We start from the raw sequence: 27,304 nt of genomic DNA, 5'->3' as shown, positions 1-27,304 counted from the left end.
TAGTCAGGCAGAACATTTTATGCATTAGTAAAAGACACGAACTGAAGGCATGCTACAACTAGTGAGGACATAGTTCAATTACAGCACTAAAGTGTAGAGCAAAAATATCAAGTTTGCTTAAGGTTTTCTGTTTTTGTAGTGACTGGAAGGTAGTATGGTATTTGAAAAAACGCTATCTTTAGGTGGTATGTGTATTTCTTACAAAAAAATGAGATATGTACCATGTTCTTGTCCCCACAGAGAGCTGTTTGTCAAAGTAGAAAGACCGTGTCAAACCAGAACTGGTGATTTTCTTTTTTTTTTCCTTGTAAGCACAACAATCACTGTCATGGTGGGAATGTGAACTTGCAGCTTCAGTCAGCTGGTGTGTCATACAGTGACTGTAGTTGGATGTGGTTAGGTCTGTATGAGCCTCTCAGCGTAAAAGGGTCTCCTCTGCTGTGCATAAAAAGGAAATGGGAGGTGGTGTCCAGTTTTTACAGTGAAGCAGGTCCTGGTGCTGTTCTTTCAGCCTTGCACATTCAACTTAGTCATTTTCACACATAAACTAATACAAGTGCACAGCAAGCAAGTAGAACATCTCTAAAAAGGCTTTGTGCTGACTCATATTGCCTGCATGTTTTCATGTGTGTCTGTGTACACATATACTGTCATATGTGCAACTTGTACAGGGCTGCTGTGACCTCATTGTGATGTCCTTTACACGTGTACACACAAAACCCACAATTTCTGCCTATAATTAGCAGCTGTAAGGATAGCAGGTATGTATGCATGGGTGTGTGTGTGGGTATCTGTGCATATGTGTGTGGGTGTGTGCATGTGGTGAAGAGTTAAACTCCGTCACATGCTGGTATAGGCTAAGCCTGAGCATTACACCTCCTGTGGGAGATAATCGCTGTCACCTGTTGATGAATGTTAACCCTGTGTGTTATATCACCGCACCACTGAGCGATCGAGCGAGTGAGTCACTGAGCGCGTGAACACAGATGAGCATACAAGATGCACTTGCCCCAGCTTCCCACCTGATGTTACACCAATTCTCTTTTTTGGATTAATCCTAATATTTAGTTGGATCATGATCACTTGCTAATATGAAGTAAAATTCTTTTTTGTGTGTGTGTGTTTGTTTGTTTGTTTGTTTGTTTGTTTGCTCGAGGCTTAAGTGTCGTGGCAGAGGTCAAACCCTGACATGACCTATAGTAGTATGCATTGAGTAAGTCAGTGTATTGAAGGCAGGTGTGTAGCGCAATGAAATTTTCTCACAAAATACATGCTGACTTAAGCAGTACTTAACATGGTAGTATGTTTATATAGTGTATATAAACTATATATATATATACTCTATTTATATAGTGTCTGTCTCAGCCTGCTATGTTGTGTCCATGTATATGTTTAAACAGGAAGCCATTTTCTTGCTCTTGCTGTTTCATTAGCTTGTATATAAGCTCATAACAAGCTCCCAGTAATCCCAGTCTTATTATCCTTTGTGTGGCAGGTGAATTGTTGTTGTACACTTGTGTTTAAGTTGGTTGATTGTCTAAGATAAACGATTTTAACTCTTTTTTTCGTCCACCTGAGGTATTATTTTATATGTTAATTTATTTTTTTGTGGACTGTAAAGCTAGTTGGTGTGTGAGTGTGTTGTACAGTAAATGGCTCCGACTCCTCTGCTGGGCACCAGCTGCTCTGGCATGGTGCTGTGTTGAGGTCACTGTCTTGTGATCACAGGGGCTATGTGACATTTCATCTCATTGCAGCCGGCCTCTCAGGAATGGTGTGTGTGTGTGTGCGTGCGTGTGTGTAAACCCAGATCTTTTGATGGAAAATTCCAGTCGTGGAAGCAAGTGGAAAATAAATTTAACACCCTGAGGGTCCTAAAGGTACAACATATTCTCAATGCATTTACTGTATCTTGGATGACGCTGAAGCTGGAGCGCCACACTTTGAGATATACACCAGTCACATGGTTGTTGGTAGAGTACAGCTTACTGGTTAGCTTCACAGCGGGTCTAGCCAGGTCTTTACCTGTTAGCATAGCAAAGTATGCTATTTTCTAATTGACTGTCACAATTACTGTACACTCATAAAATAACAGATGCTCATAACGATCATGAGCAGTTAAGTGCAATATGAAAAACTATGTGCTTTTATCAATACAAACATGTAATAATCAGTGAATTTCAGTTTATTTCCAAAAGTGCATTGATTTGATATGAATGTGGTAATCCTCCCATCCCTAGTAGGTACCCCAGGAACCTGTCAATCAGCCACTGAACAGTTATCCATCTCAAGGTTTTATATTAAGACAAATATCTTGTGTCTGTACAGTTTCAACATGTAGCCAAAGAAACCCTGTTTCCTCGTTTCCGGGTCTCACTGTCCTCTAAATATAATGTGTATGTGTAGAAGCTGGCATATGTTCGAATGCGGGAGTGTGTGTGATCCAGATGTCCTGTTGTTACCCTCCATAAGATGCAGAGAGTAGTGATTACATCCAACAAAACTGGATGACTGCCAGTGCCAAGAATAGATTGCTAGAGCTTAAGATACCACAGAGACACACTACACACACACACATACATACATAGAGTACATATATAAACAGGTCTGTATTTCTAATAAAACTAAACAGTACAATTTTTGCTGATGTTCAGTGTCTTTATATGTGTCTGCCTGAAAGATTTCAGAAGGACCATACCAATAAAAACAAAGTGTTGAAAGGCTGTGACACCCCAGATGATGCATGTGTATGTCAGCACAAGAAAATGAAATGTGATTTGTCACGGAGCACAGTGCATGATGGGACAGACATTTAAAGAAAAAATTGGAACCAATAAAACGATATAGAATTTAACATAACAGAGGGCTCAGCAAAGAACCAATTAGAAACCATGTAGAGTCGGTACATTTTCAATTTAAAAACTCCTCCACACAATGTACATCTGCATTTAATAATTAAACACTTCAGTGTTTTCAAATGTCAGGATACAAGGAGAACACAAAATCTACCTGTATACATGTTGTCCACTATTCTTGAAGGGAAACTACACACTAACTTCTGCTCGGCAGAATTTCACGGATGAGGTGCTGCTGTTTGTGTGTGTTCATGCAGGACGAATGCGTTTCATTTTTTTCACACGCACTCAAACTGTACCCGCTAATCTATTTTTGGCAGGAGCTGTGTTTTGGGGCAGCCCTTTTACTTTAGCTTGATTAAGTCATTAAAGGTGTCTACGAGGGTGTCACACACCATCACTGTCCACTTTGCTGGAGCCATTGTCAAAGGCTCAGTAGTTATGCAAGAGTTTTGCTGGCACTCAGAGGTCATGACTCAGGTCGAGTTCCCTAAACAAGATTCAGAGAGCCAACAATCCAGATGAAGCACCGTGTTTGCCAAGACACAGTTTGGGTGTCGGTCATCTTAAGATGTGCAGCCAGTCAACTATCAGTTTATAGTGTTTTTATGTTTTTGTTAGTGGATTCCCTGAGCCAGGCCGTGTCAGAGTGAGTCTGTCTGACTCATACTATCACTTTACCTTGTTTGCTGGTTCTTTTCACAGCACTTTGCTCTTTTGTCATTATCGTGTTATCACTTGCAAGTGCACTGTGGCTGTGCCTTGGAATTGTTGTCTGTAATTTAAGTGTTGACTAAATGCCATTTAACACAAATGTCTGGCCTTGTGTATTCTGAAATTCAAGAACTAGTAAACACATTACATTGCATGAGTTCGCTCTCCTTTCTGTGTGCGTCTTCCATACTCCCTCGCTGATTCCTCTTAAATCTCGTCCTCCCTGTCCAGGAATTCGCCGTCTTTCATCATTAATCCTTATCTCCAACCATCCTTTTCTTGTTCCCCTGTCTCCAGGTGGCTATAAAAATAGTGGATAAGACTCAGCTGGATGACGAGAACCTGAAAAAGATCTTCAGAGAGGTGCAAATCATGAAGTTGCTGAAGCACCCCCACATCATCCGCCTCTACCAGGTACACACTCAGACTCACCCCCAGAGCTTGATAAGGTGCTCTGCTGCTATCTTACACGAGACACGCATGGTCCACTAGGAAAAGGAAAAATTAAATTAGGATTTGGTGATGACCTGTTAATTTTTCTTGGGTTGACTGTACCAAAGATTTCCTTGTTGGTATGGAATTATAAAAAATACCTGGAAACTACTATTTCAGTTTCATTCAGAAAAACTTATTTTTCCCCCCAATCACAGTTGTTCCGCTGGGGAAGGTACCATCTAAGTGATAGAAGTTAGGGAAAAAAAAGTTTCCTTTTTTTCGCAGTGGGAGATCAAGACCAAACTAGCCTGTCTCAAACTAGCATCTCAATCCAGCATGTTGACTTCAAAAAGCCACTGTCATTTAAAACGTAATATGCATTTTCCTTGTAAGTGCGATCATATTATCTTAAAATTTCAATAAACACAGCACTGTCAATTTCTGTGCTATATAAATCTTCCTCTTTGTAACTATGCTTACTCATTGTGTTGTGTAACAGGTGAGCCGCCCATAACTAGATGTTGGCCTGTCAGAGAGTCTGTAGGTCCTGGCTGTTATCTTTTGTTTATTTCTTTAGGTGATGGAGACAGAGAGGATGATCTATCTGGTAACAGAGTACGCTAGCGGTGGAGAAATATTTGGTAAGAGTTCCCCACTGTTAATCTTGCTATGGATTGTCTTTGTCATGTCTGTCTCAACTTTTCAGTTTTTTTCCCTTGACTGGTGTCAAATTATGTAAAAAAGGAAAAATTGGCATTTAAAAATTTGAGGGCCATTGTTCTTAAAATGGCTTGATATGTTGTAGAACAAATCATCTAAATATAATTAATAAAGGTTTTGTTTTTAAGAGACATGACTGGTTTCCTCTACTGCATAGTTGGTTCATGCTTGTTTTACACAAAATGCATCTTTTATTGGTTTTGTATACACATACTGGTTTCATATTTTAGTTTTCTGTTGTATTCTGATAGTAAATTATGTCCAGGATCCAATGTCCACTTTCTGTTTTTATAGGAGTATAATATGGCAAATCCCAACAGAACAGCATTTGTATATTGTGTATTCAGCTACTCGGCCTGTTGGCTTTGAGTTTAACAAAGCCCTGAGCACAGGATCTGATCAGTTACAGTGGATGCCCATGTCTAAATTGTATGGATGTGTGTATGTACAGACCACCTTGTGGCTCATGGGCGGATGGCAGAAAAAGACGCCAGGAAAAAGTTCAAGCAGATTGTTGCAGCAGTCCATTTCTGTCATTGCCGTAACATTGTCCACAGAGACCTGAAGGCTGAGAATCTGCTCCTGGACCACAACCTCAACATCAAAATCGCAGGTGTGTGTTTGTATGTGTTTGCACTGAAGAATGTTTGGGTGGGTATCTTTATTTAGCGGTTTTGGACTGTCTTGGTGAGTGGGTGTAGGCAAGTGTGATCATGTTCTTTTGGAGCCTTTACCTGCTTTGATTGAGTTTACACTGTCAAGAAAAGTGATAAGATTGAATCAACTTCTTCTCTCCCCTGTCAGATTTTGGCTTCAGTAACTTGTTTTCTCGAGGCCAGCTGTTGAAGACGTGGTGTGGCAGCCCTCCCTATGCTGCACCAGAACTTTTTGAGGGCAAGGAATATGATGGGCCTAAAGTAGATATATGGGTGAGTAACTGGACTGCACTGCAACAGAAAGCTTAGCTGACTGACTTCAGCCTTTCAAAAGAGAAAAGAATGAAAGGTTCTCAGACGTCTTTGTCTTAAAGTGTAGTACCCAGCTTCTTCTTGATGTTTTTGTTGAAGAAAATGATAATGACTCATAGTTTGTTTCTGTGTTTTCTCTGTATAGAGCTTAGGTGTGGTCTTATATGTGTTGGTGTGTGGCGCCCTGCCCTTCGATGGCAGCACTCTACAGAATTTGCGGGCACGTGTCCTCAGCGGCAAATTCCGCATTCCCTTCTTCATGTCCACAGGTAGTAATCCTGCCAACTCTCAATCTTTCCAAAGTCTCTTCACTTCCTCCTCCAGATCAAATCACTGCAAGATGTCAGTAGCTTATTTTTCCCAACCAAAGGCTTAACCAATTCTCAAGGTGATACTTCACGAAAAATTGCTTTTCAAAGTTGTTATATTTCATCTTCATAGAAAAATATGACATTTTTGAGCCAATGGAGAGTTGTACTCTAGGAGGCTAGATGGTCTGGTCATGTCTACCATCTTCATTGGTGTTTGTCAAACATTTAATTGGACAAAGCGTATTATTAAGCTGTTTCAAATATTATATCCGCTTTGTGTGTTGCAGACTGTGAGTACTTGATCAGACACATGTTGGTGCTGGAGCCCAGCAGGCGGTTGACAATGGAGCAGATCTGTAAAAACAAGTGGATGAGACAAGGAGACCCAGACCCAGACTTCGACAGGGTGAGACCTCCATAGGGTTCTGCAGTAAATCACTTGATTCAGGCCAGGTCATAGGTGGAAAGCAATAAACTGGTTTTGTGCAGAGGTTCCATAATACCAGCATCTCTAAAGTGTGCTGATTAACACAATAAGGTTGTGGAAGTGTAGCAACAACAATTAAGCATTTTATGGGAGGTTTGACTATTTCTCGAGCTATTCCTTTAACACAAATCTAAAAGGAAAGGGGTGCAAGTTTGGTGTTTTCATCTGCCACTGCCTTGACAGTTCTTTGTCAGCCCTGGCTCACCTCTTTTCTATATCTCTCCTCTCTTGCAGCTGATAGCGGAGTGTGAGCAGGTGAAGACGGAGAGAGAAACAGAGCTCATCAATGAGCAGGTGCTGATAGCCATGTCTAAAATGGGCCTGGAAAGAGAGCACACACTTCAGGTTGGCAGACAACTACATGGCACACTTAAACTGATGTATTTAAGTTTTTGCACTGGGTTTTGTTAAAAGTAGTGTAATTTCAGTAACTGATTTATATTCCACCCCTCCCCTCCTCCAGTCCCTACAAGCAGATGCATATGATCACTACAGTGCCATCTACAGTCTACTGGCTGACCGCCTCAAGAAACACAAGACCCTACGTGTTGCCCAACCAACACCACACCCTATTAGCTATCCCCTTAACGCTGTACAGGTGATTCATTCTTTATGTTGTCATGATAGGCATTAAGCTTTGCCATTGTTTCATAGTGCTATAGACTGTTAATGTTCTAGAAATACTCCAGAACACTTACCATATAATCTTAACAATCCCTGTAGTTGACTGATGATGTGTCTGTGCCTATATGTGGATTGATTTTGTTTATATATAAATGTATGCAGATAAGTCATTTTATTAATAGTTTCTTTAAATAAGTATTGGACTTTTAGTTTCATAGTCTCCGCTGTAGGCAGCAATGTTTGAACAGTAGTCCACTGCTCTGAGAAGATTGTTTAAAAATTAGTGCAAACCTCACATGACTTGCATTTGTGTGTTTATGTCTGTGCACGCTCACTAAGCAGACAGATCCTCAAGGCAATCCTGTTAGCATGACCGTTCCCCATGTCCAGCTCATTAACCCGGAGAACCAGATTGTTGAGGTGAGTCAACCACCTGGTCATGTTCTTAGTGCAGCAGGTATCATAGATCAGTCAACACATCAGTCTTTATTTTTGATTAATTCTGTGTTTCACTGTGTTATTTTAAGACATTATCATAACTAATGATCATATATGTGTGTAATTGTTGCTTAGCCGGATGGCAACATGGCGCTGGACAGTGATGAAGGGGAGGAGCCATCTCCTGAGGCGATGGCTCGCTACCTTTCTATGAGGCGGCACACTGTCGGGGTGCCCGACCAAAGGTAAACATGGCATTAACACACAAGCCTCTAATCTACTACAAGTTAGGTTTCTGTTATTGCAACAATATTTTTACTTGTCTTAGTATGTTTTCACTGTCATTTCCCTGTGCTGGTTTCCATTGGTGTACTTTGTATTGAAGTGTGCATGAGTTGGCATGTGCAAATAGCAGATCATGTTCATAACACCATGCAATCTCTTCCAAGGATATAAATTCATGCAAACAACATGAACCAGTTTCTGTTTCATCAGTTTTGTGGTTACAAGGGGAACATTTGTGTTTTGTGATAGTGCAGTGGCTAAAACTAGTTTAAAACTATTGGATAAGTAAAGTCAGTATGTTATTCCAATTTTTCTCTCTTCTTGGCTGATGCCCAAACCTGTATTATCTGATGTTTTGGTAGAAGTCTGCATCACAGTTGCATTAACCCTCTGGGGTCGACGAACGCGTCGGCGTGTTTTGACGCATCTTCTATTGATAACACCGAAACAAACTTAAATTACTCCGTCAATTCTGATTGTACAGATAAAAGCAATATATCATTCAAATCACAGTGCTTTAGTTGTATACCATCGTAATAACCAAAAAATGCTGGGCTTGCACTATCCCGGGCGAGGTAATGCGGTCCCGCCTTGTACACTGTCCACTGTTCACATGTAAATAATCTCAGGTGAACCAGGTAAATATGTGCACACCCCCGAGAAATGACATAAAACGTCAAACTTACTCACTTTTTCTGCACGTTTGGATGATGGCGCGTTACGCATGTGAAGAAGCTCTTCTTGTATTCCACACAGAGACAAATAGTTTAGTTTGTCCTCAGAGTAAAAACATGATTTTAACTCGAATGACGAACGATTGGCTCTGCATTGTGTTGTATTGTACAGCACTAATCCGTCCCATCCACATTGACTGAAAGGCTCATTATGCGCGTCTTTGTCTGGTCGTTCAGTGCGTCTTTTGTCTTCTCAGGTAAATCACATGACTATTCATCCTGAGACACACCTTCTTGCATATGGCCTTTCTGGACAAAAAGTGTCTTAGAAAATTGAAATCAATGTGTTGTTTACTGTGAATGAGTGAAAAAGATGACTTTCACATCATTGTGAAGTAAACACTTTTGGCAGCAACATGCAGGTCTCCAAAGTTTTGTGAACCAATGTTCTTTATGTATTTTATGGTCTTATTTCAGTGACTAAAAAATTGTAGTTTTTCACTAACCATGCATAAACACTGTTTTCTCAAAAACACAGTCATGTATAAACTTGCTGCTCACATATTATTGTAGCCCAGTTTGTGCTGATTACAGTGTTATCAGACTTTAGACATGAATATGTTTAAAAGCAACTGAAAAAAGCACAAATGTCAAAATTTGTCCAGGGCCCCAAAACCCCCTTAGACCCCAGAGGGTTAACTTAGGACAGTTGTCAAAAATGGTAGATGCCGTGCTTCTGCCAACTATTGTGTGACTTAGTCTGTGGTGTTGAGTTTGCAATCACATGTAATACAAACTGAAACCTATTTATAGCTTTTTAAAAAATAATAACAATCTGCACAAATAGGAAGTGTTTATTGGTGGGTATGTTGATGCAGGGTTAGTGGAGTGTTAGGTCTTACATTTAAATAAGCTGTTCTCATAAGATATTAACTAGAATATGAGCTTGTAACTGAGTTTTCATTCTTTCCTCTTTCCACCACAGGACAGAGATGCAGGAGGACCTCCAGAAACTTCCACCAGGTTTCCCACGTGGTGCAGTGCCCCAGCCCCCCTTCCCCTCGCTGGCTCCCACAATGGGGCAAATGCATACTCTCATGCCTACACAGAGTTTGCAACCCACACAGCAGCTGGAGTACAAGGTATAGTCATTGGGTTGGATTAAGGTTTGTACATTGGCAATAGAAGGTTTCTGGAAGCCATTAGGTAACTTATAGAACCCTCTATGTCTAAGTACCAGCTTTGATTATCCACCTTCTGACTCCTTGTTTCTATTGTCCTTCCAGGAGCAGTCGTTGCTGCAGCCGCCTACACTGCAGCTGCTTAACTGCATGGGACCTTTGGGTAGAAGGGCTTCTGATGGTGGGGCCAACATTCAGTTACATGCTCAGCTCCTCAAAAGACCCCGGGGGCCATCACCACTTGTGGCCAGTCCAGTGAGTATAGATGTTACATCTGAGTATCTGTATTTCCATATGCATGGGATTTCTTTATTTTCCTACCATTTAAACTGTAATGCTGACCAGTAAACTGTTTGCCTCTCTCAGCACCCTATCCCTGCAGTAGCTCCAGTGGATGAGGAGGGTTCGGATGGAGAGCCAGATCAAGAAGCGGTACAGAGGTAACCCACGGTGCCGTGTTTTTGGTGAAGGGGTTTACTGTACAGAGGTGCTGTCTGAACTGGATACTCAGGAAGGTCTGTAGCCTGTGACATTAGTTTCAGGAGTTCTGTGTGAATGTTGTGGTAAGGACTGTACGAAATAAAACCATACGTTTTTAATTTTTATCACTAGTCACACGTGAGACTTCACCTCACTTTATTTAAAATAATCTTAATTTTGAACATCATGACCTTCTATGTAAAGAAGCTTTTCAGACCTAAAACACATTAATCCAGTGACATGCAGTACATACTCCATGACACAGAAGAAACGGCAATTTGTCTGCTGTTGTTTTGAGTAGTGGACATGTGTTTAATCCAGGTAATTGCAAACAAAAAAACCTGAACAATACATGGAGGGTGTACAGTGGGTACGGAAAGTATTCAGACCCCTTTAAATTTTTCACTCTTTGTGTCATTGCAATTTTTGCAAGTTTATTAAAAAAGAAAAACTGAAATATCACATGGTCATAAGTATTCAGACCCTGTGCTCAGTATTGAGTAGAAGCACCCTTTTGAGCTAGTACAGCCATGAGTCTTCTTGGGAATGATGCAACAAGTTTTTCACACCTGGATTTGGGGATCCTCTGCCATTCTTCCTTGCAGATCCTCTCCAGTTCTGTCAGGTTGGATGGTGAACGTTGCTGGACAGCCATTTTCAGGGCTCTCCAGAGATGCTCAATTGGGTTTAGGTCAGGGCTCTGGCTGGGCCAGTCAAGAACGGTCACAGAGTTGTTCTGAAGCCACTCCTCTGTTATTTTAGCTGTGTGCTTAGGGTCATTGTCCTGTTGAAAGGTGAACCTTCGGCCCAGACTGAGGTCCTTAGCACTCTGGAAGAGGTTTTCTTCCAGGATATCTCTGTACTTGGCTGCATTCATCTTTCCTTCAGTTGCAACCAGTCGTCCTGTCCCTGCAGCTGAAAAACACCCCCACAACATGATGCTCCCACCACCATGTTTCACTGTAGGGATTGTATTGGGCAGGTGATGAGCAGTGCCTGGTTTTCTCCACACATACTGCTTAGAATTAACGCCAAAAGGTTCAATCTTGGTCTCATCAGACCAAAGAATCTTATTTCTCATAGTCTGGGAGTCCTTCATGTGTTTTTTGGCAACCTCTATGCAGGCTTTCATGTGTCTTGCACTGAGGAGAGGCTTCCGTCGGGCCACTCTGCCATAAAGCCCCGACTGGTGGAGGGCTGCAGTGATAGTTGACTTTATGGAACTTTCTCCCATCTCCCTACTGCATCTCTGGAGCTCAGCCACAGTGATCTTTGGGTTCTTCTTTACCTCTCTCACCAAGGCTCTTCTCCCACGACTGCTCAGTTTGGCTGGACGGCCAGGTCTAGGACGAGTTCTGGTCTTCCCAAACTTTTCCCATTTGAGGATTATGGATGCCACTGTGCTCTTAGGAACCTGGAGTCCTGCAGAAATTCTTTTGTAACCTTGGCCAGATCTGTGCCTTGCCACAATTCTGTCTCTGAGCTCCTTGGGCAGTTCCTTCGACCTCATGATTCTCATTTGCTCTGACATGCACTGTGAGCTGTAAGGTCTTATATAGACAGGTGTGTGCCTTTCCTAATCAAGTCCAATCAGTTTAATTAAACACAGCTGGACTCCAATGAAGGAGCAGAACCATCTCAAAGAGGATCAGAAGAAATGGACAGCATGTGAGTTAAATATGAGTGTCACTGCAAAGGGTCTGAATACTTATGACCATGTGATATTTCAGTTTTTCTTTTTTAATAAACTTGCAAAAATTTCTACATATCTGTTTTTTTCTGTCAAGATGGGGTGCTGAGTGTACATTAATGAGAAATAAAATGAACTTTTTTGATTTTGGCAAATGGCAGCAATGACACAAAGAGTGAAAAATTTAAAGGGGTCTGAATACTTTCCGTACCCACTGTATGTTTATATTCATATTTAAAAAATATATTTTCAAAATACAAGATTTGACATCAGAGGAGCTGAAATTCAGTCACAATAATGATTATCATTTTTGGCATATAGATATATGTTGTTTGATTCCAAGGTCCAGGTTAGGGTCTCCCAGCCAGTCCTCTTCAGACAGCACCTTCTGTAGACGTCGCTGGTATCCTGGGTTGCTGGGAGTGAATGCCTTCTGGCTGCTCTGCTTTTTCCCACGGGAGGTGACCACCCTGCTGTGGTGCTTATCCCATTTCTCCTCCTTTCACCATCGCACAAGTGCCTTCTGTCACAATTCCAAACTGACTCTGCCACTAAATCCAGTCCTCCTATCTCTCAAAGTCTTAATCAAGAACCTTTTTATCTCATTTCAGTAAGTGCCAAATTATTTTCCAGACACACTCACTGTTTCTCACACAGCTTTGCTAACTCTGAAGCTTGCAAAACCAACTATTTAAAAAATGGCCACCAGTCCAATACTGAAATTGGAAACTGGGTGGTTGTGGGAGCTTTAACATCCGTCTATGATGTAATTCTATTGTATGTTTTTCTGATTGGCTAAGCTGATATGGCAGAGGTGGGAAGGGGTGGGCCTTTTCCCCCCGTCTCCATTAGCCAACGAGGACAGAGAGCTGACCAGTGCTGCTTCCTGTCTCCCACCCTCACCCCCGTCCTCCCCCCTCCCTGCGGCCCAGGTACCTGGCGAACCGCTCCAAGCGGCACACGACGCACGCGCTCATGAGCACATCGCAGGGCGAGCCCTCAGCAGAGTCACAGCGGCTCCAGGGCCCCCGCCAGAGGGGGGGTTGGGCCCCCGACATACACACCCGGTGAGGGGACACGCCCGCTCCGAGCTGTATATGCACAAACACACACTCACACATACAAATACACATACATGCATTTTAAATGAGGGGCATATCAAGCCTAACTCTTAATCACGCTCTCACACACACAAAAACACTTACTTGCACACACAGCTGATCTCAGACATCCAGGTGAGGGTTGAGCACCTTTTGTAAAGGAAGAGCATTTTTACTTAGTGGTGTTGAAGCTGGAGGCTGTGGCACAGGGCAGACATACTGCCACACCACCAGTAAACCATGATCCAAAATAAGTGTCTTCTCCCCACACGGAGCAGGTAAGATTTAGGAAGTTGTTCTTGTATGAGCAACCGTTCTAAGCGTGGTTTCTCTTAGTGTCCATTCTTTTGTGTTATGTCGTTGCAGATGTTATCCCCTATGATCAGTTCTAGTTCTTTTTTTTTTCTTTTTTAAGTGTAAATGATAGTTCATCCAGTCCTGTCAATTATCAATGTTGCAAGCAGTAATTTAGCTTTCTGTGAACCATGTCAACACTTGAATAAAAAGTAGTTTATCTTCTATGCACTGCACAAACATCTGGAATCAATGGTAAGTTGAGGAAGGAGCCTTTCTGAATATGCAGTCACTTCATGCATTTATATATTGTGTTGCTGTGTTAGATGAACTTCCATCATCAGTGCTAATGTAACTTATTCTGTCATAATTTGCTGGATGAAATAATTTAAATGATCATTTACCTGGGTTAATCAGTTTTTGTTCATTCCAAGTGTTATGTATCACCATCAGATGCTTGAACATAATTTTACTTTAATATTTTGTGCAGGTTTGTACAGCTCATGTTTCTCATGTTTGTATCTCATCTGTCTGTATGATTGAATGTGTGTGTGTGTGTGTGTTATTTTCTATCTGTCATATCGTGTCTTTGTGTGGGTGTGTGTGGGTGTGGGTGTTTCTGTGTTTATGTGCACTCAGATCCAGCTATAAGGACTGTAACACTCTTCATCTCCCCATGGAGCGCTTCTCACCTGTCAGACGGTTTTCTGATGGCGCTGCCACCATCCAGGCTTTCAAGGCTCATCTAGAGAATGGCAGCCTCATTAAGCAAGTTAAGCAGGTACATCACCACCACTCTACTAAATATCACAGGACATAAGAGGGAGTCAAAAAACAAGTAGGTGTTTTCAATAAACTGAAAGTAGCTGAGTTTATCCTCCCAGCTCACCAGAGAAAAGTGACTTAGCTGTGACATTTATTTATTTATTTATTTATTTTGTTGCTGAAGAAAACAAACATATCGTTATGTTGTGCTAATGTTGCATATATTTATTTGACGTCATGTATATTTGTTATCAGCATGTTGTTATATGAGTCATTTAGAGAGAGAAATTTTGACTGTCTGGCAGTGAAAGATTTTGTTTTTTTTTCTGTGAGATTTATTATTATAAGAACAGTTAAAATCAGACTTTATGAAAAGATACATTGAGAATAAAGTAAAACAGCGTTTCTGTGGAGGGTTGATGGGGTTTTTAAACAGTAACAGTGACTCAACAATTACTTCACCAAGTGCTGGGATTTCAGAAATTCCCTTCTGGTCTGTACTTCACCTCAGCTCCCTGCTTTTTTAACTGTTCATAGAAGTAGGACTGCTAGGGGCTTGCAAACAATGATGCAACACATTTTGTTCTAAGGGAAAAAAGTGCAGAACTGGTGATACAGTGTAGCTAGTTGATGCAATTTTTACTGACTTGGGAAAACAAACCAAGAACCCTGGCACTGCAGATCTGTGCTTTACAAGATTAGCTAAACTCTGATGCAGCAGCAAGTGTAAAAGCAGTCGGTCTCCTGATGTGGAGCACTTTGATAAGACTCCCATTGGCTGGCTGTGGCATTTTGCCTCCTCATATGTTGTCTTCTAGTCAGCCAAGCTACAGTTAGAAGCTGAAAAGTGATGACAATTGGTCAGCTTGTCTTATGCTTGTATTGTCCATGAATTCTGAAATAAAAACACAAATATTAACATATTGAAAAAATTCTGAGGAAGTTCAGTGGTGTCATTTGTCTCTGATCCTGTTTGACTATGGAGTTGAGATCGGGCAATGAGGAACTTCAGACCTAGGTTTTAAGATAAACCTTACACACACTGATGATATGGTAAGACTAGAGCTGGGGTCATGTGGTTTAGGTCTTAACTAATAGGCACCATAGATGCCCTAGTGGTGTTTATCTTTTGACAGATACACATCATTAACATCAAACCATTTTGTCTGGAGCATATGAGAGAAAACTGACATACTTTGACAGATGGTACATAATTTATGTACACACTGCATATACTCACAAACAGAATGGTACATAATTTATGTACACACTGCATATACTCACAAACAGAAATGTACTTAACACCTAAAAACACTAAAATAAAATGCTTTTTCTCATGGTTATTACTTTCCCCTTTTGCCCCACGGGGAAGTGTTGGGTGGCCTTTGCAAAAAAAAAATTTAAAAAAAAAACAAAACAATCTTGACTAATCATTATGAGTGACATCATATAGACTCAGGGCAATTTGGACACCCAACATGAGGTTTTTCCTAAGATTAAGTCAAACAATGTTTTTCATATGGGAAGATCTCCAGCTACTTCTTGAGACATCACATCATTTGCTGTGACACTGCAATGAGATGACCTCATGAGAGGCAGGGAGAGAGATAATCATCATGTTCTTAGTGGTGCTCCATTTCAGGCATGCACTTAAGTGCTGAGATTATCTTGCTCTTAAGTCCTAAAGAGGGTTAACAAGAGTAGAACAAAGGTTAACGCACACATGGCCTCTACCCAGGACAAGACTCTCAGGAGTAAATGTTTTCAGAAGGTTCTACTATTGATACTCTCCAGCCTGTATTTATATATATATTATTTTTTTTAAATAAATAAAAAAATAACTTGCGGTAAATAAATGTAGATACATTTATGACCTCAGAGTATATTACACCTGCTGTTGTTCTCATAATTTTGGATTGCACAAAGTGCTTACACAGCAGGTTTCCACATTTTATGTGTATGCATGCATTTGCTTTTAGCATTGGCTGTCCAATTAGTTTCATTAACTAAATGTGATTAGTGTTATTAACTGAAGCACCAACATTTTTAAGACATGTTGTTGCCCTTAATTCCAAAATTGCCTTATGTTTTTGTTAAAATGGTACATTTTCTCAGTTTAAACATTTCTATGTTCTGTTGTGGATAAAATATGGGTTTATGAGATTTGCAAATCATTGCAGTCTGATTGTGTCTATATCATTCAATCTCAACTTTTATGGAATTGGGATTGTACAAATACTGCAAAAAGTACATACATTATATTTACCACCTACTATAGATAAATTGGTAAATTACTCCTCATTCATTGTCTGTAATAGGTCAAATTTTGATCACCTTTTTAACAATGGAGACTGCTTCTCTGGGTCCAGCACACTGCCCTCATGTTTTAGCTTTTTTATAAATTAAAAAAAAAAAAAAAAATCCCTTGTTGGCATGTAACTTTAATATTTGTGGTCCATGTCTGTGTTTCCAATAGGAGTGCGAGCAGCTCCAGAAAATGTATGCTGCCCAGCAGGACGAGCGACTTTTGGAGCACACCCAGCAACAGCATGTCCTCTACCAGCAAGAGCAACAGATCCTTCACCAGCAAATCCAGGTAAGTGAAGCTGTCATAAGCTGTGGTCATAGAGCGCACCATGAGCTTTGAACAGGTTAAAACCTCTCATACACAAAGAGTTGAGCTGTGCTGCTTCACCTTTTAAGGTTTGCGATCATACTTTGGAATTAGGAATGCTTCATACAAGTCTTACATGGTGCATGTAAGATATCACTTAAAATATATACAAACTATAAAGCATAGATTTAAGCCTCATAGAAGGTGCTATTGATTTGTTTTATCTGAGCCTTGGATACTCTGCACTGAAGCTGGACTTTAATTGAAATGTATTTCGCTCTACCCGCAGGGTCTGTCTTTAGGCCATGGAGAGAGCCAGCCCAGTCACCTAACCCACCAGCTACAGAGGTGAACAAACACACACACACACACACACACACACACACACACACACACACACACATATATATTACTCACCATATATTGAACAGCGAACAGTAAACTTGATACTGTGGTGCAGTACTATCGACTGAAGTGTTACATCACTGTTATCTCTGTATCTCTCTCTTCTCCTCTCCTACTCTGTCCTGTTCTTCCCTCAGGTTACGTATCCAGCCCTCCAGCCCTCCGCCAACACATCCCAGCAACCACCTCTTCAGACAGCCCAATCAGAGCCCTCCGCCTGGCTCTGCAGGCATAATGCAAGGGCATGGTTAGTAATATCGCTTCTAGAGTCCTTAACTGTTTCTTCCATTATAAGTGGTGTAGGTGCATTGTCTTTTTAGCTTAGGTTAAATTGCCTACTGAGAGACTGAGAAATATTGCAAACAGTTCTGATTGTCCAGAATTGTTTTGTTTAGTAGATATTAAGCTTCAGATTCGTACTTAAGCATTTGACTCTCCATTAGTCACAGGTTTTTGTCATCAGACACTTACATATGTTTAGAATTAACATTGTGTTATGAATAATAAAGTGCTAGTGTGGGTAGTTTATGTTGACTGGAAGATAAACAGTATCAGTAATTAATCAGGACCAAACCTTATTGTAGTACTGAAATGTAGTACTAGAAATTTAGTTGACAAGGATTTGCTCCCATGACTCCTCTCCTGGCAGGCCCGTCTCCAGTGCAGTACCAGCATGGTTCTCCAGCACTGTACCAGGGCCAGAGTGGCAGCCCACCTCCCTCAGGCCTGTCTCGTGTCACCCTACCACCAAATCAGCAAGCAGCGTCCACCCACCCCACTGTCCCTTTGGCACAGGGTGTACCTCAACAACAGCAGGTGACTGTCAAGACCCAATTAGTTTTGGTTTTTGATATTTTTTTCTGTGTGGATGCTCACACATATATTTTTTTAATGAATTCCCTTAGACTAACGGTTAAATCTAAATAAATTTGACATTGTGTTTAACTAGGAAATGTCATACAGCCCCTTAATACTCTGAATAAAATTTTAGTTATCCATGGTATCAGTATCCACCATAGCATGCAAAGTGATACTCTGATCATAATAATAAATGCTCTGACTGTTGTTGCTGACATTGTTTGTACAGGTTACCATTCAGGTTCAAGAAGTGGAGCTGGGAGGTGGGGCGCAGAGACAGGGCAGCTTTTTGTCCACACCAGGGGGACACAGAGTTCTTGGGAAGCAGCTGAGCGCAGACAACGCTGAGACGCACAGGTGACCCCAACCATCCTGTCACCACATCCCATGATGGCTGCCAAACACCCTCGACAATACCACTGGACTTTTCTGTCTATGTTTTCTTTTCATTACTCTCCACCTCCTCACCACCAGTCAGCAAACACCTGCATGCTGTTTGTTGTATTTTATCTGTTTCACTGACTGATTCTTACTGTGTTGTTGTGCTTTTTTTGTCATGTCAATTGTAAACTGTTCAAAAAAATTAAGGGAACACAGTTAAACGTTAGGGACATCAATTTGCTGTTTCACCCGCTTTGGTGCAATGGAGAGTCTTAAGCAGGACAACCCCCAAAATGGAAGGGTCTGAATGTGGTGGCCACAGACAAATGCTCTCTCTTTATTCTTCCTGATTGATTGTTCTCAAGTTCTGTGCCTTGCCAGTGTCCTTGTTACTGCTGGCAGTAAAGGGCAGTACCTGCAGCCCAGTCAGGTTGCACAGGTAGTCCACTTACCCCAAGATGGTGCATACATACGTGTAGTTGCAAGAACATTTGCTACAGTGGGTACGGAAAGTATTCAGACCCCTTTAAATTTTTCACTCTTTGTGTCATTGCAGCCATTTGCCAAAATAAAAAAAGTTCATTTTATTTCTCATTAATGTACACTCAGCACCCCATCTTGACAGAAAAAAACAGAAATGTAGAAATTTTTTGCAAATTTATTAAAAAAGAAAAACTGAAATATCACATGGTCATAAGTATTCAGACCCTGTGCTCAGTATTGAGTAGAAGCACCTTTTGAGCTAGTACAGCCATGAGTCTTCTTGGGAATGATGCAACAAGTTTTTCACACCTGGATTTGGGGATCCTCTGCCATTCTTCCTTGCCAGTCGTCCTGTCCCTGCAGCTGAAAAACACCCCCACAACATGATGCTCCCACCATCATGTTTCACTGTAGGGATTGTATTGTAGGGCAGGTGATGAGCAGTGCCTGGTTTTCTCCACACATACCGCTTAGAATTAATGCCAAAAAGTTCAATCTTGGTCTCATCAGACCAGAGAATCTTATTTCTCATAGTCTGGGAGTCCTTCATGTGTTTTTTGGCAAACTCTATGCAGGCTTTCATGTGTCTTGCACTGAGGAGAGGTTTCCGTCGGGCCACTCTGCCATAAAGCCCCGACTGGTGGAGGGCTGCAGTGATAGTCGACTCTGTGGAACTTTCTCCCATCTCCCTACTGCATCTCTGGAGCTCAGCCACAGTGATCTTTGGGTTCTTCTTTACCTCTCTCACCAAGGCTCTTCTCCCACGATTGCTCAGTTTGACTGGACGGCCAGGTCTAGGAAGAGTTCTGGTCGTCCCAAACTTTTTCCATTTGAGGATTATGGAGGCCACTGTGCTCTTAGGAACCTTGAGTGCTGCAGAAATACTTCTGTAACCTTGGCCAGATCTGTGCCTTGCCACAATTCTGTCTCTGAGCTCCTTGGGCAGTTCCTTCGACCTCATGATTCTCATTTGCTCTGACATGCACTGTGAGCTGTAAGGTCTTATATAGACAGGTGTGTGCCTTTCCTAATCAAGTCCAATCAGTTTAATTAAACACAGCTGGACTCCAATGAAGGAGCAGAACCATCTCAAAGAGGATCAGAAGAAATGGACAGCATGTGAGTTAAATATGAGTGTCACTGCAAAGGGTCTGAATACTTATGACCATGTGATATTAGTTTTTCTTTTTTAATAAATTTGCAAAAATTTCTACATTTCTGTTTTTTTCTGTCAAGGTGGGGTGCTCAGTGTACATTGAGAAATAAAATGAACTTTTTTGATTTTGGCAAATGGCTGCAATGACACAAAGAGTGAAAAATTTAAAGGGGTCTGAATACTTTCTGTACCCACTGTATGTCTCTCAGCACAGTGTCAAGGTCATGGAGGAGATGCCTGGAGACCAGCTCTTACACCAGGAGAGTTGGACTGAGTCCTAGAAGAGCCAGTAGAATCATGATCTGTTTGGACTGGGAGAGCAGAATTGTCAAGTCCGCTACTGGTGCCCCATTTTCTTCACAAATGAGAGCAAGTTCACACTGAGCACATCAGGCAGAGTCTGGAGACACTGTTGTGAACATGTCATCACATTCCCCTGAACTAAGTCCAGTTGAGCAGCTATAGGCCATTATGTCAGGGTGTATCTGATGCCAGGTACCTCCACAGGCTGTCCAGGAGCTCACTGATGCCCTGGTCCAGGTCTGGGAGGAGACCTTCTGCCCACTCATCAGGAGCAGCCCAGACATTGTTGGGAGTGCATAGAGGCACGCAGGGGCCATGTGCACTATGAGTTGCTGTGATAAAATTGATGCTACTTGGAAGAGTCTGTAATTTCAATTTTTCACTTTGATTATCAGTGTGATTTGAAATACAGCCCTCTATGATAATCATAATCAGTTTGTTCTGAACAAATCATCATGCTCATAATTAAAGACTTTCAACTTGAATAATTTTTTTCATCAAGACCAGTGATTTAAGTGTTCCCTTAATCTTTGTTTGAACAGTCCATTTCTAAAAAATTGTATATTGAAATCTCAGATGATAATACTGTTGCTCAGGTCAGAGATTTTATGTGAGAGAGCAGACTCTTTGTTACCTGTGTTGAAAATTAATGGGAATCCTTCATCATCTTTGCTGAGATGACATCAACAAATTCTCCACCTCAGTGTAGCTGGGTGAGTCGTTGGGTGTGAGTGTTTTGGAAGTACAGTCTGTGTAAATCTCCCACAAGCTGGAGTAGAAGATCATTCATCCTATAAACACCTCATACACTGTGCCCCAGAACCGGGACTGCCTTCACTGGGAGGATGTGTAACAGTCCTCAAACACACAGTCAGTCATAGTTTCTTTAGAAATTCCTTTGCACCTCTCAGTGAACACTAAGTCCTGGAGCTGACCTGAAGTGTTTGCTAGGCTCTCTCTGTGCCCTGATTTGATATCTACAGATTCTATAGATTTTTGAAAGCTAGGTGATCTACTTGCATGTCAAATAGATTTGGGGAAATGCTGATGTTTACCAGGAAACTAATTGTCCTCTGTATCCCCCCCCCCCCCAAATCCAGTCGCAGCCTTGGCCGCTTCACATCCGGATATGAGCAGGCCCAGTTCAATCCCCACCTCTTCTCTGGCGATGCTGCCTCCCGAGGCACCTCCGGGGTGGTCGGCTCCTACAGCCCCTACCTGCAGGGAGCCTCCCTGAAAGTCCCTGGCCTGGAGGGTTACCAGAGTGGGGCAGTGGGGACCAACAGCTACGGTGCCCCTTCTACACTACAGCAGGCCCTGCTCTCCCCGACTCCTTTGGACTACCGCCCCCCACAACAGCACGTTACTCCCACCTTGCAAGGCCTACTGTCTCCTCGCCACTCTTTAACAGGCCATGCTGACCCCAGGCTGCCCCCCCAGGACCTGGCTGCCCTGCTGAAGAGGCAGAGCCCACGACCGTGCCCAGCACCCCCCACACCTCCCAGCGGTCCAACCCAAGAGTATGGAGAGATGCTGCTTCTCCGCCAGCTGAGCCAAGGTGAGAGCTTGGAGCCACAGGCGCCACAGGGTGCCTCTGGAGGCCAACACTACCACCACCTCCTTCAGATTCGACCTCCGGATGTGCAACCACAGCAGCACCCGGCCCAAGCACCTTGCCCCAGCTTACCTCACTCAGAGAGCATGGAGGAGGATGAGGTGCCATCTGGCTATCACCACCCGCATGATGGCCTGCTGGCCAAGGCAGGAGACGGTCATGAGCTCCTGGGGCCACCCCGAGGAGGCACGCCACCCTATAACTCACCTACACACAGGCATGCTGGCTACATAAGGAATGCTTCAGCGACTAGAGGTGAGACCCATTTTATGTGGCAGTCTAGTGTCTTTCCTGACTGCCGGAAATATTTGTTTACCTTCACCTCTGTGCTGCATTAAAATAATTCAGACGTTAAATCGACATCAGAGCAGTTTATATTTTGCTTTTTGTGGGAACTGAATGCACATGATCTGTTTTCTGTCAGAATCTGAGCATGTGGAGTGCAGGCCCCCGGGACAAGCCATGGAGGTACCTGATCATAATGATGTAGGCTATTCGCGAGGTGCCCAGGGTGACGCCTATAGGTCCCGCGGACAGCTACAGCGCCACCACACCATTCAGACCTGTGATGATGCCTATGTGAGAGAGAGCCAGACTGAGCTTTTAAATTGAGTTTGATATCATGCGAAAACGTCATCAGGAACTAGCTTACATTGTTTTGTTATTGTGTGCAGGATCAGGCCGAGCCCATGTCCGGGATGAGCCTATTGGCTGGGAAAGCACTAAGCTCCGCTCGCATGTCGGACATCCTCAGCCAGACATCACTGACAGGAAGCCAGCAGCTACACCAGCGGGAAGAGTCAGGTCAGCAGGAGACATGCAGTACCTGAAACACCATATTTGCTTTGCCCATGTCACTAAAACGAGTGTGTTTCTTGTGCAGTGTGTGATGTCGAAGGGGAGCTCCATGCAGCAGCCTGCTACCCTTCCTCCTGCACCACTGACATGCTTTTCAGCTACAAGCCCCCTGACCTGCAGTACAGCATGGAGCAGGCTGGGGTCTAGCACAGGTGCACACACAGCTAAGGTTTGGTTTTAGGTAAACAAGTAAACAAATACAAATGAAAGCATTTTCCTTTCCAGCTGTGCCTCAAGCTGTTATAAATTAGTTTATGAATGTTTTTGTTGGATTTATATAATAATCAGTGTTTGCCTTGTTTTAATGAGGTTTATTCAAACATTTATTACCTGGGTTTCATTTCATTTGTCCATTTTGTCTCTTTACTTCGATCAGGACCAGGTTTTCTTTTATGTGCTTCTAAAACGGTGTAACCGTCTTGGAGCATTTTATGTTTTATTTTTAAACCACTGAATCCCAGTTGCTTTGTGGCATCAGTCAAATTGAAAAAAACTCTTTAAGTGTCAACATTAAAACAACTGAATCTAATTCATGTGTAAATATAACACATAAGGTTTGAATGTTTAAGTAGTCACCTCACCAATACTGCTCCATTTGTGTCTTCTGTGCTGCTCAAGGTCTGTTCAGTTTAATGACCTCGACATATTTCACTCTGAACTCTGACACGGTCGCTCTAATTATTTACAAGTGGCACCTTTTATCAGACCAGTCACTGATTTTTCTTTGTCATCAGGATGTAGTTTTTGTCAGGTAACCTTGAGTGTACAGGTATATTTTACCAAAAACAGTCAGTTTATTTGTGTTTTATGTCTGTTTATCATTTTAGTTTTTAATTTATATTTTAATTTGCTAATGTCCAAAATCTTCATCATTACACTGACATTTAGCATCATTGCTAAACTCTGTTTATACAACTAGTGGACTGCTCCCTCACAGTTAGACGGTCCAGTTCTGTCCGGACAGCCATTTTTCATCTTACTGCTGGAAAACAATGACTACAACACCCTGCAGTGGAAATATGTGTTTTCAATAAACATAGTCTTTGCAGCACATGTTAAATGCACTAAGGTTATTGGAGAGACCTTTTTCGTTTGCTCTTTGATCAAAGTTTCTGTATAAACTTAAATATCTAAAAAGGAGTGTAATGCTAAGTAATAGCAGAGGCAGGATGAAGAAAAGTATTGATTGTTTCTTCTGCTGCTCTGTGGTCTTCTGCAGGAAGCAGTGTATCCTGTGTACAGCGGTCCATATCAGCCATCCTGAGTTGTGTTGACTTGAGTTGAGCAGCATCACACCAAACCACCTTTGTCTGCCCAAGTGGGGGGTGCTCTACGTCCATCTGTCTGTCTCCGTCTGTCCCTGGAAGGGCAGTCAGCGTGAGAGAGGGGAAGGGGTGGGTGGGTGTAGACATCAGAGGGGTGTGGGGGTCACAGGTGGGGTCCCTGGGTGTAAAAGTTGAAGTGCCCGCATTATCTGCACAGACATCCAGCATTCACTGCTGCAGGTTCTCCTCTTCTCACCTCCTGTCATGGGCCTATTGGGATTCCTCTGTTCCATCTTCCAACTCGACCCCTAACCTTCTCCCTCCACAACCCACCACACACACTTGCTGCCCTGAGCTAAAGCCCCTTTTCACCCTTCGCCCTCGATTAACTGTTGATATACTTCATTATGTGCCTCACTGGCCAACGCATTGAAACAGTCACACACACAAGTACAGTACATGGAGTCCAACAGCTCAAAGAAATATACACACTGCTGCCACAAACCCAAAGTATTCACATTAGGTGTGTGTTGTGTGCGAGTGCGTGCGTGCATGACTGAGAAGATGAGGCGAGGTGTCCGAGGTTCAGCCTGCTCCTCCCTCTGTCCTGCAGCAGATCATTCCGGAGCGGGCTGGGATCTCGGCATCGACGGCCCCGTTTTCGGCCTGTTGGTGGGTGTTTTGGGTCAAGGCTCCGACTGGGCAACAAACCCATTTTCTCCAAAGATGGAGCTTAGTGACATCGCACAGGACAAACCAGCTCTCTCATTTTTTTTTTTTTTTTTTTTTTTTTTTTTTTTTTGTTTGTTTGTTTGTTTGTTTTGCATTTGTTTTATTTTTAATTTTATTTTAAATTTGGATTTTACTGCTAATGTCCATGTAGGCATTATGGTCAATTTTGTTACTCTTATTGTTATTACTGTTTTCTGTAAAAGATGTTTTATTATAATGAATATTATTATTATTATTATTAAAGGAAAAACAGATCTGTGTTCCAAGGAAGACAACATGTTTTTTGATGAAATAATTCTGCACTTTCAGTTCGAGCTATCCTCTGTCTACTCACACTTCCTCCCTCTGTCATTCTGTTAATCCTGCTTTTCAGTTCTACTTTCCTCAACTTGTTACCCTCTTCTCCATCCTCCTCCTTCCTTTCCCACGTCGGTGACAGTGTATTGCATTGTGGGTAGTTTTACCAGACATTTGCTCCTTTCCTTGTACAGTGATGCCATGTATAGAACGCTATTGCAATTTCTGTATCAGACCTTTTTGTTACTTTCTTTTTTTTTCTTTTTTTTTACATGTTTGGAGGCTTTTTATATTGGTATTGTTTATCATTTGTATTTTTTGGATGTCTTCAAAGAGTTTTTTTTTTCTTTTGGTTTTATGGATCTTGAGATTTCTAGCCAAAAGAGGACAGAGAGAAGAGGGACAGTGCTCTTTCTGTGGTGTATAAAAGATTGTTCTGATTTGTTTTAATATTATATCGAGACACTTGAATTAAGAGGAGAGTAATTATTTTGTGTTGCTTTTTAAAGTATCATTTCAATTGTTGATGTTGTGACTTGTCATTCTTGTTGATGTTGGGCCTGTTTTCTGTTAATGGAGTAGTCGTGGCAGGCTATACAGGGTCAGGCTATGGGCTTTGTCTGGGATGGTTCGGGTGCTACAGAGACATGACACTCTAAAGACAAAAAAAAGACAAAAAACAAGGGAATAACCTGTAAAATAGCTGACATATCATCATCACAAGTGTGGAGACGGACAAACCCACTTCTCTTTCTTGCTGCCCTACCTACCTGCTGTGATCTTCCCAAACACGTTTCACTATATCAGCTTCTGATCGGAAGGCACCTTACGGACACGCTCCCTCCTTTCAAGCTAACCTTGTTACTATGGCAACCAAGGAGGAAACTACAACTTCCACTATTACTCCGCTGGCCTTATCCTTTTTGTTTTCAACCTTGCTTTGTATCCCCACTCTACCCCCAGCCTGGAAAGGGACGATTGGAGGATGTGATGGCTGCGTTTTACCAACGGTTATCAGACCTTGCTGGGTACACTTTGACACACCTCCAAATAACAAAAGGGAAACGTTTCAGGAGGTGCCACTTTGGATTGAGTTGTGTTGGACTTTCAGAGTGGAGGAATGTATGTTTGGGGTCCGACAGATGTGTTACATGTCTAACAAGGTCTGTCTAAGCTGAGTTTGGCTGAGGTGCAGCCAGACAGAGGCTAGAGCACACTGAGGAACACAGCAGAGGACTGAATCCCTAACAACCCCCTTTCTTTTTTTTAAGTTCTTTTTACCTCCCTCAAACAAAACCCCTGGAACTCACGTCTGTTAGGCCAGCAAGAGGACTGTGGTGCAAATAAAGCTTAACTTTTCTGTGTTATAATGGCCAGATTTCACACTTCCTGGCTGCACAGTTGACATGTCGTATGCTATAAACCCCTGAGAGCTGTAGGTGGCGTCATGCAGCGCCTGTGCTTTCCATTTGCATCATGTCACTTCCTGTTTACCAACATTCTCTCTTATTCAAGACGTGATGTGGTTTGCAGTAATTCCCAGAAAGAGTACTTGCAAGTATAAACAGTTCCTTCCCTGTTGGTCTAATTGGGCAGAAGAAGCTTTCCCCCCCCCCCCCCCCCCCCCCCCCCCCCCCATTCCATCAGATTATTCCCTCCAGCTCATTTGTTCCTCTTACAGATCTGTCCTGTTGTCTCTCATTGTTTACACCACGTTAAAACTCAGATCTGGAGGAGGAAGAATTGAGCACTTTCCTGTCAATGGAGAAGAAACAACTGGAATGGGAGACACTGCATGTCATTTAGTCCATGGGGAGATAGAAGCTCTAAAATTAAGACTGGAGGCTCCACTTTGTTTAATATTGCGAGCAGTACCAGAGCTTTAGCTACACAACTATGTGAGTGGGGAAAGAACAGAGGCACACAGGAAGAGACAGCCGGGTGAATGGAAAGCGCCGCACATGATTCTGAGATAATGGAGGAGGAGAGAGCTGCTTCACACACTCCTCCGGCCTGATCACACTGACCCTTCTCTGTTGTCTTAACTCTTCCAACCCTGACTCCTGGCTTTTCTCTCCGTCTCAGCCTCCCCTTCTCAGCAAGCCAGCTCTCCCACTCCCGTTTCTTCAGGTTTATTTTGTTTTCTATCGGTTCACTTTTTTCTTTTTTTTTTTCTTTTTTTTTTTTTTTCTGTTTTGTTTCTCTGTTTGTTTGTTGAGTACAAAAATACTAAAGTGCAACAACAATGATTAAAAAGAATATCAACCAAACTGAGATGAATAAATAAATATATATAAATAAAGAAATAATTTAAAA

The 27,304-nt window shown here is 42.2% G+C and overlaps 1 protein-coding gene across 4 annotated transcripts in view; it reads left to right on the top strand.

Annotated features, from left to right (window-relative positions):
* sik3 (SIK family kinase 3) overlaps nucleotides 1-24,097 on the top strand; it is a 29,814-nt gene extending 5,717 nt beyond the window's left edge. Inside the window, exons 2-26 of one of the 4 annotated variants that reach the window (XM_026327018.2) lie at nucleotides 3,867-3,983; nucleotides 4,582-4,645; nucleotides 5,176-5,337; nucleotides 5,529-5,653; nucleotides 5,838-5,961; nucleotides 6,291-6,409; nucleotides 6,725-6,835; nucleotides 6,954-7,088; nucleotides 7,457-7,534; nucleotides 7,688-7,797; nucleotides 9,497-9,653; nucleotides 9,798-9,947; nucleotides 10,059-10,132; nucleotides 12,795-12,929; nucleotides 13,896-14,037; nucleotides 16,498-16,617; nucleotides 16,925-16,983; nucleotides 17,178-17,287; nucleotides 17,690-17,856; nucleotides 18,128-18,255; nucleotides 21,322-22,091; nucleotides 22,261-22,415; nucleotides 22,511-22,640; nucleotides 22,720-22,863; nucleotides 23,914-24,097. In XM_026327018.2, coding sequence (XP_026182803.1) covers nucleotides 3,867-3,983; nucleotides 4,582-4,645; nucleotides 5,176-5,337; nucleotides 5,529-5,653; nucleotides 5,838-5,961; nucleotides 6,291-6,409; nucleotides 6,725-6,835; nucleotides 6,954-7,088; nucleotides 7,457-7,534; nucleotides 7,688-7,797; nucleotides 9,497-9,653; nucleotides 9,798-9,947; nucleotides 10,059-10,132; nucleotides 12,795-12,929; nucleotides 13,896-14,037; nucleotides 16,498-16,617; nucleotides 16,925-16,983; nucleotides 17,178-17,287; nucleotides 17,690-17,856; nucleotides 18,128-18,255; nucleotides 21,322-22,091; nucleotides 22,261-22,415; nucleotides 22,511-22,640; nucleotides 22,720-22,841 — 3,564 coding nt within the window. In that variant the 3' untranslated portion in view covers nucleotides 22,842-22,863; nucleotides 23,914-24,097. Of the gene's footprint in view, nucleotides 1-3,866; nucleotides 3,984-4,581; nucleotides 4,646-5,175; nucleotides 5,338-5,528; nucleotides 5,654-5,837; nucleotides 5,962-6,290; nucleotides 6,410-6,724; nucleotides 6,836-6,953; nucleotides 7,089-7,453; nucleotides 7,535-7,687; nucleotides 7,798-9,496; nucleotides 9,654-9,797; nucleotides 9,948-10,058; nucleotides 10,133-12,794; nucleotides 12,930-13,895; nucleotides 14,038-16,497; nucleotides 16,618-16,924; nucleotides 16,984-17,177; nucleotides 17,288-17,689; nucleotides 17,857-18,127; nucleotides 18,256-21,321; nucleotides 22,092-22,260; nucleotides 22,416-22,510; nucleotides 22,641-22,719; nucleotides 22,876-23,913 lie in introns of those variants that run through there. The other 3 variants (XM_026327008.2, XM_026327000.2, XM_026327027.2) reach the window with 3 other exon arrangements.
* The last annotated feature ends 3,207 nt before the right edge of the window (nucleotides 24,098-27,304 follow it).

Source organism: Mastacembelus armatus, chromosome 13 (genome assembly GCF_900324485.2).
Source record: "Mastacembelus armatus chromosome 13, fMasArm1.2, whole genome shotgun sequence".
NCBI classification, from domain to species: Eukaryota; Metazoa; Chordata; class Actinopteri; order Synbranchiformes; family Mastacembelidae; genus Mastacembelus; species Mastacembelus armatus.
Note: the sequence above shows the minus strand (reverse complement) of the source record. Positions and strands in the feature narration are given on the sequence as shown.